This window comes from Miscanthus floridulus, chromosome 2, assembly GCF_019320115.1.
Source record: "Miscanthus floridulus cultivar M001 chromosome 2, ASM1932011v1, whole genome shotgun sequence".
Lineage (NCBI taxonomy): Eukaryota > Viridiplantae > Streptophyta > Magnoliopsida > Poales > Poaceae > Miscanthus > Miscanthus floridulus.
The window spans coordinates 906,309-918,886 of record NC_089581.1 but is presented as its reverse complement, the minus strand read 5'-3'; the positions used below and the strand labels follow the sequence as shown (position 1 = coordinate 918,886).

The 12,578-nt window shown below is 46.2% G+C and overlaps 1 protein-coding gene across 2 annotated transcripts; it reads left to right on the top strand.

The window, feature by feature from the left end:
• The first annotated feature begins 1,224 nt into the window (after positions 1-1,224).
• Positions 1,225-3,294, top strand: LOC136537575 (4-hydroxyphenylacetaldehyde oxime monooxygenase-like). 2 transcript variants are annotated; one of them, XM_066529504.1, is made up of 3 exons: positions 1,225-1,781; positions 1,892-2,356; positions 2,471-3,294. In XM_066529504.1, the coding sequence occupies exons 1-3, from the start codon at positions 1,254-1,256 to the stop codon at positions 3,095-3,097; spliced, it is 1,620 nt and encodes a 539-aa protein (XP_066385601.1). In that variant the 5' UTR covers positions 1,225-1,253; the 3' UTR covers positions 3,098-3,294. The 2 variants fall into 2 exon arrangements, with proteins under 2 accessions (XP_066385601.1, XP_066385600.1); XM_066529503.1 differs by having other exon boundaries at positions 2,454-3,294.
• The last annotated feature ends 9,284 nt before the right edge of the window (positions 3,295-12,578 follow it).

Genomic DNA, 12,578 nt, shown 5'->3' with positions numbered 1-12,578 from the left:
GAATGGAATCTCGGCAGCAGGAGGATGATGTGAGCAGACTTTTGCCATGTACTGCACTAAACGCTGGCAGCTAGCTAGCTTTGCGTAAGCGAATGCGTATTGGTTGCTGACCTCATCCATGCAACGTCATCTCCCATTGATCAGCATGCATGTATGCATGTGGGTTGTTACTCCTATGTGGCATCATATCGCCGCATCGGCTTACTGCTAACCACAAACCAATTAGCGTGCTGACAGTGAACCACGTGTCATCGCCGCATTGGCTTATATCGTTTCTGGTGCTATAACCATAATCCATAATGTTGGTATATAGCTGCAACAGTAATATAAGTTTTCAGTAACGAAGTCATTGTCATCTGTCCACTGCCTGCAACGAGCTCGTCCTTGTCTCTTCTGTCACTAGTTGCACTAGTTGCATGCAGGGTCGGTATCTGCTGATCGATGCATTGCATCAACCGATCGATCGATCCTTCCAGAACTCCAATTGATGGCTGCCAGCCCAATTCCCCGTTTAGATCCTTAGAATTGATTTTATTTGAATAATCATAATTTATGCATATATTAATTAAGTTAATATGGTTGTATATGGATTATATTTGTATATTATTATTATCTATACAAAAGAGATACTTATGTGTTGCAAAGTAGAAACGTAGAATGATAATCTATAGAATCAATTTCCATCCTCCATCTTATAAATTTGAGATAAGCTTATATGTGAACTTTAGAAATTGGTGGAATGTCAAATTTTAAGTCAAATAGACTAATTTATTAAATAGATTGTAATTTCTCTAAATAAAATGATCCAAATGGCTCATAATGTCTGGCAGATACGCATGCAGCCATTGAATTACCAGAGACAGTGTCAGTTACTAGTACTTAGACTGTTACCAACAAGTGACCTATATGGGTACCTAAACCTAAAATGAGCAGCAAGAGATCTAAAATCGGCCTCCAACAGAGTACCTATACGGGTGACCCATTTTGGGTTGTCTGATAGGCACAACTCAAATATGAGCATCCTCTCTCCTGAAAACCTATTTTCAGAAAGAATTCTCTTTTGGATTCTGTTGTTGGAGAAGATGTTAAATGTGTATTGAACCCTTTGCCTGTAGCGCTACCCAAACGTTGAATGTGTCTTGTATTTTGAGACGGTCTAAGCAAAGCCCTATTTATAGCCCCCATGGCGAATGGGGATGCCCAAGCCTCAGCCCTCAGCTCAGCTCGCACCGTTAATCAACAGCTAGCTAGCAATGGCGGTGCAGGTCATCGTACAAGGCAGCAGCAGCAGCTCGCCTCAGCAATGGCACCTCACTGTCGTCACGACGGTTCTCGTCCCTCTGCTCTTGCTCCTCCTTGCAAGAAAAAGAAGAGCAGGAAAGAGCTGGAGCAGCAAGAAAGGGCGGCGCGTCCTCCTTCACCTGCCGCCGGGCCCGCCGAGGCTGCCGATCCTGGGCAACCTGCACCAGCTGGGCGCGCTGCCGCACCAGAGCCTGCGCGAGCTGGCGCGCCGCCACGGGCCCGTCATGCTTTTGCGCCTGGGCAGCGTGCCCACGCTGGTGGTGTCGTCGGCCGAGGTGGCGCGGGAGGTGATGAAGGCGCGCGACGCCGACTGCTGCAGCCGCCCCGACACGCCGGGGGCCCGGCGCCTGTCGTACGACCACAAGGACGTCGCCTTCAGTCCCTACGGAGACTACTGGCGCGAGATGCGCAAGCTCTTCGTCGTCGAGTTCCTCAGCGTGCGCCGCGTTCGCGCCGCCGACTATGCCAGGGAGGCCGAGGTAGATGTGGTGACTGCACTGCATGCATTGCCGTCGTGATCATCGCGTGATCAGACATCCAGTACATAGAAAAGAAAACGTACCTAACTAATGCTATAATGGATATATAGGTGGACAAGCTGATCGGCAGGTTGAGCAGCGCCGGTGGCAAGGCGGTGCAGCTGGAGGACCACATCTTCGGGTTCATGGACGGCGTCATCGGCACGGTGGCGTTCGGGAACATCTACGGCACGGAGCAGTTCGCGCACAAGAAGCACTTCCACGACGTGCTGGACGAGGCCATGAGCGCCAAGGCCGGCTTCTCCACCGAGGACTACTACCCGAACGCCGCCGGCCGCCTCGTGGACCGCCTCACCGGCGCCGCCGCTCGACGCGAGAGGGTGTTCCGGGATCTCGACGCCTTCTTTGATACCATCATCGACCAGCACCTGGTGGACCCGTCGTCCCGCGCCACGACGCCCGGCGGCCACGGCCCCGACCTCATCGACGTCTTCGTCGACCTCATGGAGGAGCGCCGCCAGCGACAGGCCGGCTCCCACCACTTCACTAGAGACCACATCAAAGGGCTGCTCTCGGTATGCGTCGTGTCCGTTCACACTCACACTACTCAGGAGATCGATCGTACCATCCATAGATGTAACTATGTATATCACACTGTAATATTAATTGTAGAACGTGTTCACCGCTAGCGTGGACACGAGCTCGGTGACCATGGTGTGGGCGATGGCGGAGCTGATCCGGAGGCCGGCGATGCTGAGGAAGGCGCAGGAGGAGGTCCGGACCGTGGTGGACGGCGGCGGCAGGGAGAGGGTGCACCCCGACGACGTGTCCAAGCTCAGGTACCTGAAGGCGGTGGTGAAGGAGACGCTGCGGCTGCACCCGGCGGTGCCGCTGCTGCTGCCGAGGGAGACGCTGCAGCACGTGAGCATCTGCGGGTACGACGTGCCGGCAAGGACGAGGGTGCTGGTGAACGCGTGGGCCATCGGCAGGGACCCCCGCAACTGGGGGGACAGGCCCCAGGAGTTCGACCCGGACAGGTTCGACGGGGACGACGGCGTCGTGGACTTCAACGGCACGCACTTCGAGCTCGTCCCCTTCGGCGCCGGCCGCCGGATGTGCCCTGGCATGGCCATGGGCGTGGCCACCATGGAGTTCACGCTCGCAAACCTGCTCTACTGCTTCGACTGGGAGCTCCCGGAGGGGGTGCGGGTGGAGGACGTGAGCATGGAAGAGGCCGGAGGGCTCACCGTCCACAAGAAAACGCCGCTCCTGCTTGTCCCGACAAGATACAAGTGTGCGTCACGCACTGTCTGTAGCAGTCAGTGCTTAGCTACTGCATCATGACCATTTATAGCAAGCCTTACATTATTACAGCAGAAAAACATTAGCTCTTACGTTTACGAGATATTATATACTAATAAGTTTACAAGGAGCGCATGTAGCGTTCAGCAATTAAGCTAGGGTTATAGTTATTGTAATACTTAGATGTAGATGGCAATGGGTAATTGTTTGATATGAAATAATAGTGGTCATACCTTATAGCTTGGTTCGATTTAAATTAAAATGATTTTCTAATGCAAGCAAAATGTTCTAGCATGTCTTCATAGGAGCAAGTTCAGCAGGCCCCTAATTGAGCCCTTGAGGGAAGGGGAAGAAAAAACCTCACTCCAGCAGGGACTCTACTCCGACCCTAAAAAGTAGGAGGCATTTAAATCTCCCCCTCGAGCCCTTGTTCTCGGGGGGGGGGGGGGGGGTTTGGACTCTAGAGGGTGCACCTACTTTTTCTGTTTTGACGGTTTTTGTTCACGCGCTACCTTTAGAGCCTATGCCTACTCAACCTTTCGCGCCGCACGGCCGGTTCCTCTTCCCATCCGGTGGCTTGCTCCAGCCCAGATCTCGCCACTGCTCGGTAGCCTGCTCCTGCCCAGCCGCTCGTCTTTCGACACGGCTGCATCCAGACGAGATTGCTCTCGGCAAATTTTCCCTCGGCGAGACTCCTCCATCCTCGGCGAGACATCTCCCTGCAAATCACTCCCCCCACAGATCATTCCCCGGCGGCCCTCGTGATTCCCTCCCCACGACTCCTACCCCTCCCGCGGCGGCTCCCCTCCTTTGGTGAGCCCCTCCCTCGCAGCACCGCCTCAGCGACTCTCCTCTTTTTGCTGCCGAAACATGACCAAGTTCTCAATTGGGAAGAAGATAAGAAGGAGAACGACGGGTGGGTCGTCCTATGTGTCATTCCCTCTAACAATGAATTTGTGGGCTCTGTTTCGAGGGCTACTACTAGAGTGTAGCCTACAAAATAGAGACCTGAAAAGTAGGAGAAGACCTCAAATAAAAAGTAGGAAAAGCCCTTGAATAAAAAGTAGGAGTTATATTTTGAGGGCTATTGCTGGAGTTGAATAAAAAGTAGGAGTTATATTTTGAGGGCTATTGCTGGAGTTGTGTTTTATAGCAATGATACGCTACTGTGCGGCCCATATCAATACATTTCTTGGAGAGCTAACTCCACTCAGACTAGCGATCAATATTCGGACAGCAAAAAAATCTTTTTTTTTGGAAAAAGCATATGGCCGCACCGCCGAGGGCATGCGCCCATTCTCTCGCATGCGCCCACCCCTCCCTCATCTCCTTCTCTAGATGAGATGTCACCTTAGAAAAAAAGGAAAATATTTATTTCAAATTGCTATAACTTCTAAACGGTGCATCTAATTTCAATCCCGTCTGCACTAGTGTGTTCTACGCGACGAGACGAACAAAACTGGATCTCACTTGCATATGTTTCAAAGATTTTTTTTTCTAGTAGCAATTTATGTGTACTAATTTATAGCATATAACTTATGCAAAAAACTTAGAAACACAAGAGTTATGAAATACAACTTATTTATAAACAGTTATTAAACATAAATGAACGAATTAACTTATGACTTATACCAAAACTTGCAAACACAAAGTCGTTAACACACAAAGGAACAAATTAACTTATTACTTATACCAAAACTTAGAAATACAAAAATTATGAAACACAACTTATGTACAAAAGTTATCAAGCACAACTTATATACATAAGCTATTCATACAATATGTGTACATAAGTTATTCTATACAACTTGTCAATTAACTTATAACTTATAATAAAACATGAAAACACAAAAGTTATTAAACACAACTTATGTACAAAAGTTATCAAACACAACATATATACATAAGTTATTCTATGCATTCTATGCAACTTGTGTACATAAGTTATTCTATACAACTTGCTAACACTATCAAAAAATAAAAAATAAATAAATAAAAGAAGGATAAAAATATTAAAAAATGAAAAAATATTAAAAATCACATAAAGAAAAACTAAATAAAATTGAAAAGAAAAAACAAAGAAAGAAGCGCTTGAGTGGGCACATGCAGCAGGAGTGGGCGCATGCAGATAGAATAAAGAAAAAATGAGAAAGAAGAACGGCAGGAGTTGGCAGTAGCGGGTCGGACGCGTGCAGCGCGGCGGAGAGTGTTCGCTGCTTTCAAAATGATTGAACGCTCATTGAATCGGAATTGGGAGCTAACTCACCAATATGCTGGTGGATTTCTATGGCTTCCAGCCTATATAAGCCTAACAATAGCATATTCTATAAGCAACAACCAAAGGAACCGTTAAGCTCACACTTTTGAATATTTATCAACATATATACCCGACGGTGTCATAATAATTATCGCAACAACCAAAGGGCTCCATATTGACCGGTGTGCATCACACCTCCAAATAAAAGTGTCCGAACTCTACAACAACGTCCCTGCCCCAGGAGTTTTTTTTTAAAAAAAAGGAACCCTGCCCTAGGAGTAGGGATGAAAACGGTACGGATATTTTCCGACCGTATTCGAAACTGAATCCGTTTAGAGGGGTTAAGATCTGTCCGTATCCAAGTCCGGATATCCAATATCTGATACCGTATCCGTATCCGAATACTCAAATCGCATATTTATGATGTCGATATCCAATCGTATCCTATCCGATATAGTTGACACTATCCGTATTCGAATCCGAATCTGGACAGAAATATAAAAACAAATGTAATATCGATGATATCCGTCTGTATCATATCCGTTTTCATCCCTACCTGTTTGGGGGCGTCTTTGGAAGGAAGCCCACCGATTTCGACAGCCCAAATGCTCAGAATTAATAGGAACACATTAATTATGACGGGCTTGACGGCCTGCGTGTGAGACGCTCGCTTGGCGTGCGGACCGGATGGGCTACCTGCCAAAGTGGGCCTGATAACCATAGTGGATATAGTTGCCAACCTAATAAGGACAACGAAGGTTTCGTTCTTGGAGAAATGGCATTTGGTTTACATGCCTCATTCTTTTGAGGCACTAAACTAGCAAGTTTGGTATGCAAGGAGGAAAGCTATTCATGAAAATATCTATCAAAGTCCGCTCTCGACACACCAGTTTATTTCTAATTTTGTGGTAAACCTCGAGCTCATGAAGCCTCAAGCGAGGGCGTGGCCTGAAGAACACGGAAGCCTGGTTTGGTGGATCCCCTACCGATCGGTTTCATGAAGATCAACGTCGACCACTACAGCAGACGCGTGCTTTGCCGAGTGTAATTGCACTCGACAAAGAAGGCTTTGCACTCGGCAAAGAGCTGTCGGCATATCCCTTCATGGCAAAGGCTTCTTTGCCGAGTGCTTTTTGTCGGGCACTCGGCAAAGCCTTTGCCGAGTGTCGGAAAAGCACTCGGCAAAGATTTACACTCAGCAAAATAAAAATGCAAAAAAACCAAAAATAATAGTAAAATTTTTCAAAAATAAAAAATTCGGAGGAGGTCGCCACCAGCCAGCGCCCGCCCGTCTTCATCGAAGTCGGCGCATTTTTTGCGCTAAATTCGCGGCTAACACGGCCGTCGGGATTCGAACTCATGACCTCTCCCTCGCGTGTCTGCTTTTCTACCACTGCACTACACTGTCACGTGTGTCTAGATTCCGTTATCTATCTTCATATATTATACTAAACCGACAGTAAATTGCTTGTTTGAGGCCCTAAACGAATTCAAATCAAAAAGTGGTCAACTACAAAGTTTCATAACTTTTCGAGATCTACAATTTTTATTTAGGAAGTTTTCCCATCCGAGGTCGTTTGAAAAATTCAAATTTCAAATTTGAGAGATTCAAACGTAGTTTTGCATGATAAGATGATTTCAAATCAAAAGATTGTCAACTACATAGTTTCATAACTTTTGGAGATCTACAATTTTCATTTAGGAAGTTTTCCATCCGAAGTCTTTTGAAAAATTCAAATTTTAAACTTTTCAAATTCAAACGTCGTTTTTGCATGACAAGATGATTTCAAATCAAAATATTGCCAACTACAAAATTTCATAACTTCTCAAGATCTACAAAGTTTATTTTGGTCATTTGTTCATCCGACATAGTGGTAGTAACATTGTTCACAAATCTTATATATCTCTCTTCTACTTTCATGAAACTAATATGAGAGATGTAGATTTTATGAACAACGTTATTGTCGCTTTGTCAAATGAAGAAATGCCCAAAATAAATTTTATAGATCTTGAGAAGTTATACAACTTTGTAGTTGAAAAGTTTTTCATTTGAATTCATTTAGGGCCTCAAAAATTGCTTTGAAAAACTGATTTGCCGAGGGAAAAAAAATGCACACGGCAAAATGTCTCTTTGCCGAGTGCCAAAACAAAGGCACTCGGCAAAATACATATTTACCGAGTGCCAGAAAAAAGGCACTCGGCAAAGACGCATTTTGCCGTGTGCCAAAAAATAGCACTCGGCAAAATACATATTTGCCGAGTGCCAGAAAAAAGGCACTCGGCAAAGACGTATTTTGCCGTGTGCCGAAAAATAGCACTCGGCAAAATACATATTTGCCGAGTGCCAGAAAAAAGGCATTCGGCAAAGACGTATTTTGTCGAGTGTTTTTTTTACCAAGTGTATTTTATTTGGCACTCGGCAAAGACCGTCTTTGCCGAGTGCCCGATAAAATACACTCGGCGAAGCCTCCGGCACTCGGCAAAGTGCCGGTTTTCGGTAGTGGACACTGCTCTGACCAATAATTCGGGAGTCGTCGCAGCAGCTGCGCTTGCAAGAGATGCTGCGGGGAAGTTTGGAACCTGACATGGTGGAAGCAATTGCATGCAAAGAAGACGTAGCGTTTGCTAGTGATCTGGTCCTTCGTGATTTTAGACTATCGTGTGATAATACAGGAGTCATCAGGAGTATCCAGAAAGGGAGCATGGGCTCTTATGGACATATAGCTCAGGAAATTAGAGCTAGATTACGCGAGTTCAATTTTGTTTCATGAAGGGAGGCAATCAAATTTTGATGCACATGTCTTAGTTAGAAGTAGTGTCTATGATGAACTTGGTAGACATGTTTGGTTTATATCTCTGCCGAATGGCGTTTGTACTTCTTATGAAGCTCAATAAAGATTTTGCTTCCCCTAAAAAAAACTAAACTAGCAAGTGACCGCATAGTTGCAGGAAAAAATATATCTTTTTTACCGATATTTGGTACAGAACTTGAGAAGCTTGGGATGGCGGGTTTATTTCTTCTAATACTAATTGGCTACAATTTTATAAACATTTGGTTTGCCTGTTACACAGCTGGTTGCGTAAATACTGTAGAGAAATCGAGCAATTTGGCCCCAGCCTCCTTTGCTTTGTGTCACGCTCCGCCACTGCTTGGTTCTCACGCTCCAAGCTAGCGAGGAAGGTCGGCCTTACTGCCTCAATAATCCATCACGCGAAAAACGTGCAGTGGCACATAGCAGCCTTACGTACCTTTGATAAAAAAAAAAACATAGCAGCCTTACCATCGATACACGTACTTACTCCAATAACAGTGGCCTCGCATTTCATTGTATCATGGCCCTCGACGGACGGCTAGAAACGAGCCGCAACATGAAGGGAGGGAGTGGTGGTGGTTCTTCTCTAACTTAAGTTAGAGAGAGAGATACTTGTGTCACTGGTGACCGGCCGGCCTAACTAGAATTAGACCCACTTGCCAGTGACAGTGACATGAGTCCCTCTAATTTCAGTTAGAGGATCGGAGGCTCATATTGGACGAGAAGGGCAACATCTAGGCGAGTAGTCGCAACTAGGATTGGGTTGGATCACAGGATGAAAACCACTACGTCAAAAATCATTTCTAGGGGCGGTTGTAGATTATTTGTAGGGGCGGTTTGCTCAGCCGCCCCTACGCAAGGGTCTCTACAAATCATGCATTTGTAGGGGCGGTTCTCAGGTCGCCCCTACAAATCGATTTGTAGGGGCGGCTAGTGTTTCCAGCCGTCCCTATAAATATATTTGTAGGGGCGGCTCTTATTACCAGCCGCCCCTACAAATAGATTTGTAGGGGCGGCTATAGTACCAGCCGCCCCTACAAACAGGTATTTGTAGGGGCGGTTCAATTGAACCGCCCCTACAGTACGTTTTCCTGCAAAAAAAATTAAATTTTCAATTCAAAATCACTTTGCCGAACGTCCCACAACAATGTTCCGAACAGCGTTCGCGTTACCGAACGCCCCGCGACCAACGTTCCGAACCGCGTTCGCGTTGCCGAACGCCCCGTGACCAACGTTCGCGTTGCCGAACACCCCACGACCGCGACTACAAGCATAAGAGTATTCTATAAACTACAATTACAAGTCCAATTCACATGAATATATACAATCCATCATTAAATATACAAATTCCATACACATTGTTATCAATGTCCTAGAGCTAGCCTTTCAGTCTCACGAAGGTGTTGGTACTGAGGATTTGTACCTAAGTCAGACTCTCGGTCATGGTAGGCGCCTCTAACGTGTACAATCTGGTCCAATGTGAAGTTGCAAAGGTCGCCGACGAGCTCTAAGAGTTGGTCATCCTTGTATGGGTCTCTTTTCATTCCTTTCTCTTCTCTCCACTACAAGAAAACAAGTTTCAGTTTAGTATTTCATACCATTTACGAAGTTTTTATACTACGGGTGAAGAGGTTCAAACTTACCCTTAAGGGGTGTCTCCTGTAGGCACCGGTGTTACCCATCATAGAACATATATAGTATCCACAATGTACACTCCCAGGCTTCTGCTTGGGGCACTGTGTGTTTTGCATATGAAAATGTTAAGTAATGCTTTTGACAGCCATGTAACGGAGTACTGAAGAAGTAAGTCACACTTATCGCACATAGTGTTTTTATAGCCAGCTTTTCCTTCCTTGCTGGATCATGCCTTCCATGATGATTAGTGACATAGAACCTAAATGCCCTGTTCGAATTATTTTAGCAAATACAACTTGTTAGTATCCAAAAGTGAACGTTACAAGTATGTATACAAACATATAAGCTAATGAGGATTATCGATATGTATACGTCTTGAGAATCGATATGAAGTCTTTATATATCACTGTGTCCTTATCTAATGAATCAAAGACCCATGCCATGCTCCTCCCGACGTCGACGGCTATACAAATCCAGTGGTTGCTGCATGGATTTAATCATAGAACTAGATAAGCCCTTTTGCATTGAATGAAATATATCGAACAAAGCTTTAAATATAGAGTTGAGCTTACTCGAAGTTGTATGGTAGCCATATAGTAGAGTGGTGTTGGAGATTTTTGAAAGCCAAGGCAATGTATGCCGCAACCTTAAGGGACTCTTCCCTTAGCTTCGCACTACGGATGCGCTCTTTCTCCCGAAGAGTCTTTGCAGCTGCTAGCTCTTTGGCATCCAGTGTCCACCGTTTAGGGTAATTAAAATTTGTTTGGGCTATAGCTTGAGGGTCTACATACCCGGCTTTCACACTTGGCATTTGTTTGACAATGTGCACTTGCATTCTACAAATCACGGCGTGGGTTAGTTACAACAAAATTCAAAGATTACATTCATATCATATCGGGAGGACAAAGACTTACAGGCACCACGTGCGAATTAGATTCATCTCCATTTCTCCCAGGTGAAAGCATGTGTGCATGTCATTGAAGTCAAAGACAATTTTCCCGGCTGGGCTTCCAAATGTGCTGGTGGGAAAGCATGCTTGTATGATATCTATGCTCGTTGGGAGAACACGTAAGTACCAATCATGGAACCTTCTCATTCCAAGTGGTAGGCGCTGGATGTCCCGGTTTGGTAGGAAGGGCTTGCCTCTTTCATATTTTTTCGGGCAATCCTTTGACCATTCGATGGCATCAACATTTGGATACTGCTTTGCAATTTGGTGAAGTTTGCTACTGACGGCCTCCTCAGAACCCCGTGATGGGACTTTTTTAACTTGGTTTTTAGGCTTGAACTGATCATGGGAATACCACTTGGACACCGACGAGACGTCTTTGATCGGAACATAAACTGGCCTTATGTGGATTGGAATCTTCTTTCGGAGTTCCCATTCAAGCACGTCCTCATCTTCTTGTGCATCACCTTCTTCAGGAGACACTCGTTGTTCATGTATTGGTTGTGCTTGTTGAGAAGACTGTGGCATCTCATGATGCACTTGCCCGGTACGAGCTGGAGAAGGTTGTGGCATCTCATCAGGCACATGCTCGATAGGAGGCGGGGAAGAATGTGGCATCTCAGGAATGTGGGGGTCACGAGACGGTGAAAATATCTCCCCGGCCTCAACAACTCGCTCTAAATTTGGGAGAGAGGGAGGCGGCGAAGAAGCAGTCAATATAATGTTCCGTTTGTGCCAGAGGATGAACTGCCCCATAACGTCTCCAAGTAACACCAGCCCCTTGGGAGTTGCATAGTCTATCCTCCACTGCATGAACTCGGGCTTCACTGTATGCACCTCGACCCTAGTGTAGTCCGGCGGTATCTTATTATTGTGGTGTAAGCCACCGGGAGGATGTGCAACACCCGTTGCCACCTCCATCACAGTGTTATGCCGGCCGCTGAGAAACACCAAGGTGCAACTAGTAGGTTCCCGTATGAGATCGACTGAGGTTGTGGCTGCAGTGGAACCTTGGCTGCTAGGAACTTTCGGAGGGCTGGTAACTAATGCCACTTCTCCCGGTGGCGTCACTAATACACGTGGCTCCGTAGACATTCCTTGCTCCTCCAGCGCCTTCGCAACTAGAGCCTTCACTTGGAGCTCAAGACTAGTCTCCCGGTCTCGGCCATGTTTCTTGTACATGTGCCTGTCCTCTTCGAATCCTTGCTTCCAGGTCATCCTTTTCCCTAGCCCCCTAGTGCGGCCTGTGTGCTCCTTGTTTCCCAAGCCAAGGCTAAGCTCGTCCCTCTCTCTAGAAGGATTGAATGAGCCCATCTCTTTGTCTTCAGCATATTTCAGTATCCTTGATACCGCCTCTTAGGTCTCCGGCTTATCAAACTTAAGATTACTGTCGGATGGTTCTGTACTCCTCGCATATATCCAGTTCCTTGAGCGTACCTTCAACTTCGTCACATCGATATTCCCAGCAGCTGCGGCCTCTTCATCCATCTTCCTAAATTGCTCTTCCTTGGCATAGTAGCCACTAGGGCCTAGATGATGGTGGTGTTTGTTCCTCTTCGCTAGCTCAGTGTTACGAGCACTGAGCTCCAATGCCTCTGCTGAAGTCTTCTGAGCCACGAGCTCCTCTCATTGACTAGGAGTTATTTTGCCGAACTTGTTGAAGGGAGTTAACCCCTTTTGGATATACTTCGTGTTAAGCTCCGACCTCCAACGTCAAAATGACTCTCCCATCATCCTGATAGCATTTTTTTACCAATTCGTGCTTACCCTCCGGAAATCTAAAATTGACCTTCAGCTGCCTATCCCATAGTGCATTCTTTATGCTCTCTGGTACCTCTTTC

Coding starts and splice junctions, on each gene's coding strand:
- LOC136537575 (XM_066529503.1), top strand. CDS start 1,254: ATGGCGGTGCAGGTCATCGTACAAGGCAGCAGCAGCAGCTCGCCTCAG. Junction 1,782..1,891: donor ACTATGCCAGGGAGGCCGAG/GTAGATGTGGTG, acceptor ATGGATATATAG/GTGGACAAGCTGATCGGCAG. Junction 2,357..2,453: donor ACATCAAAGGGCTGCTCTCG/GTATGCGTCGTG, acceptor TATTAATTGTAG/AACGTGTTCACCGCTAGCGT.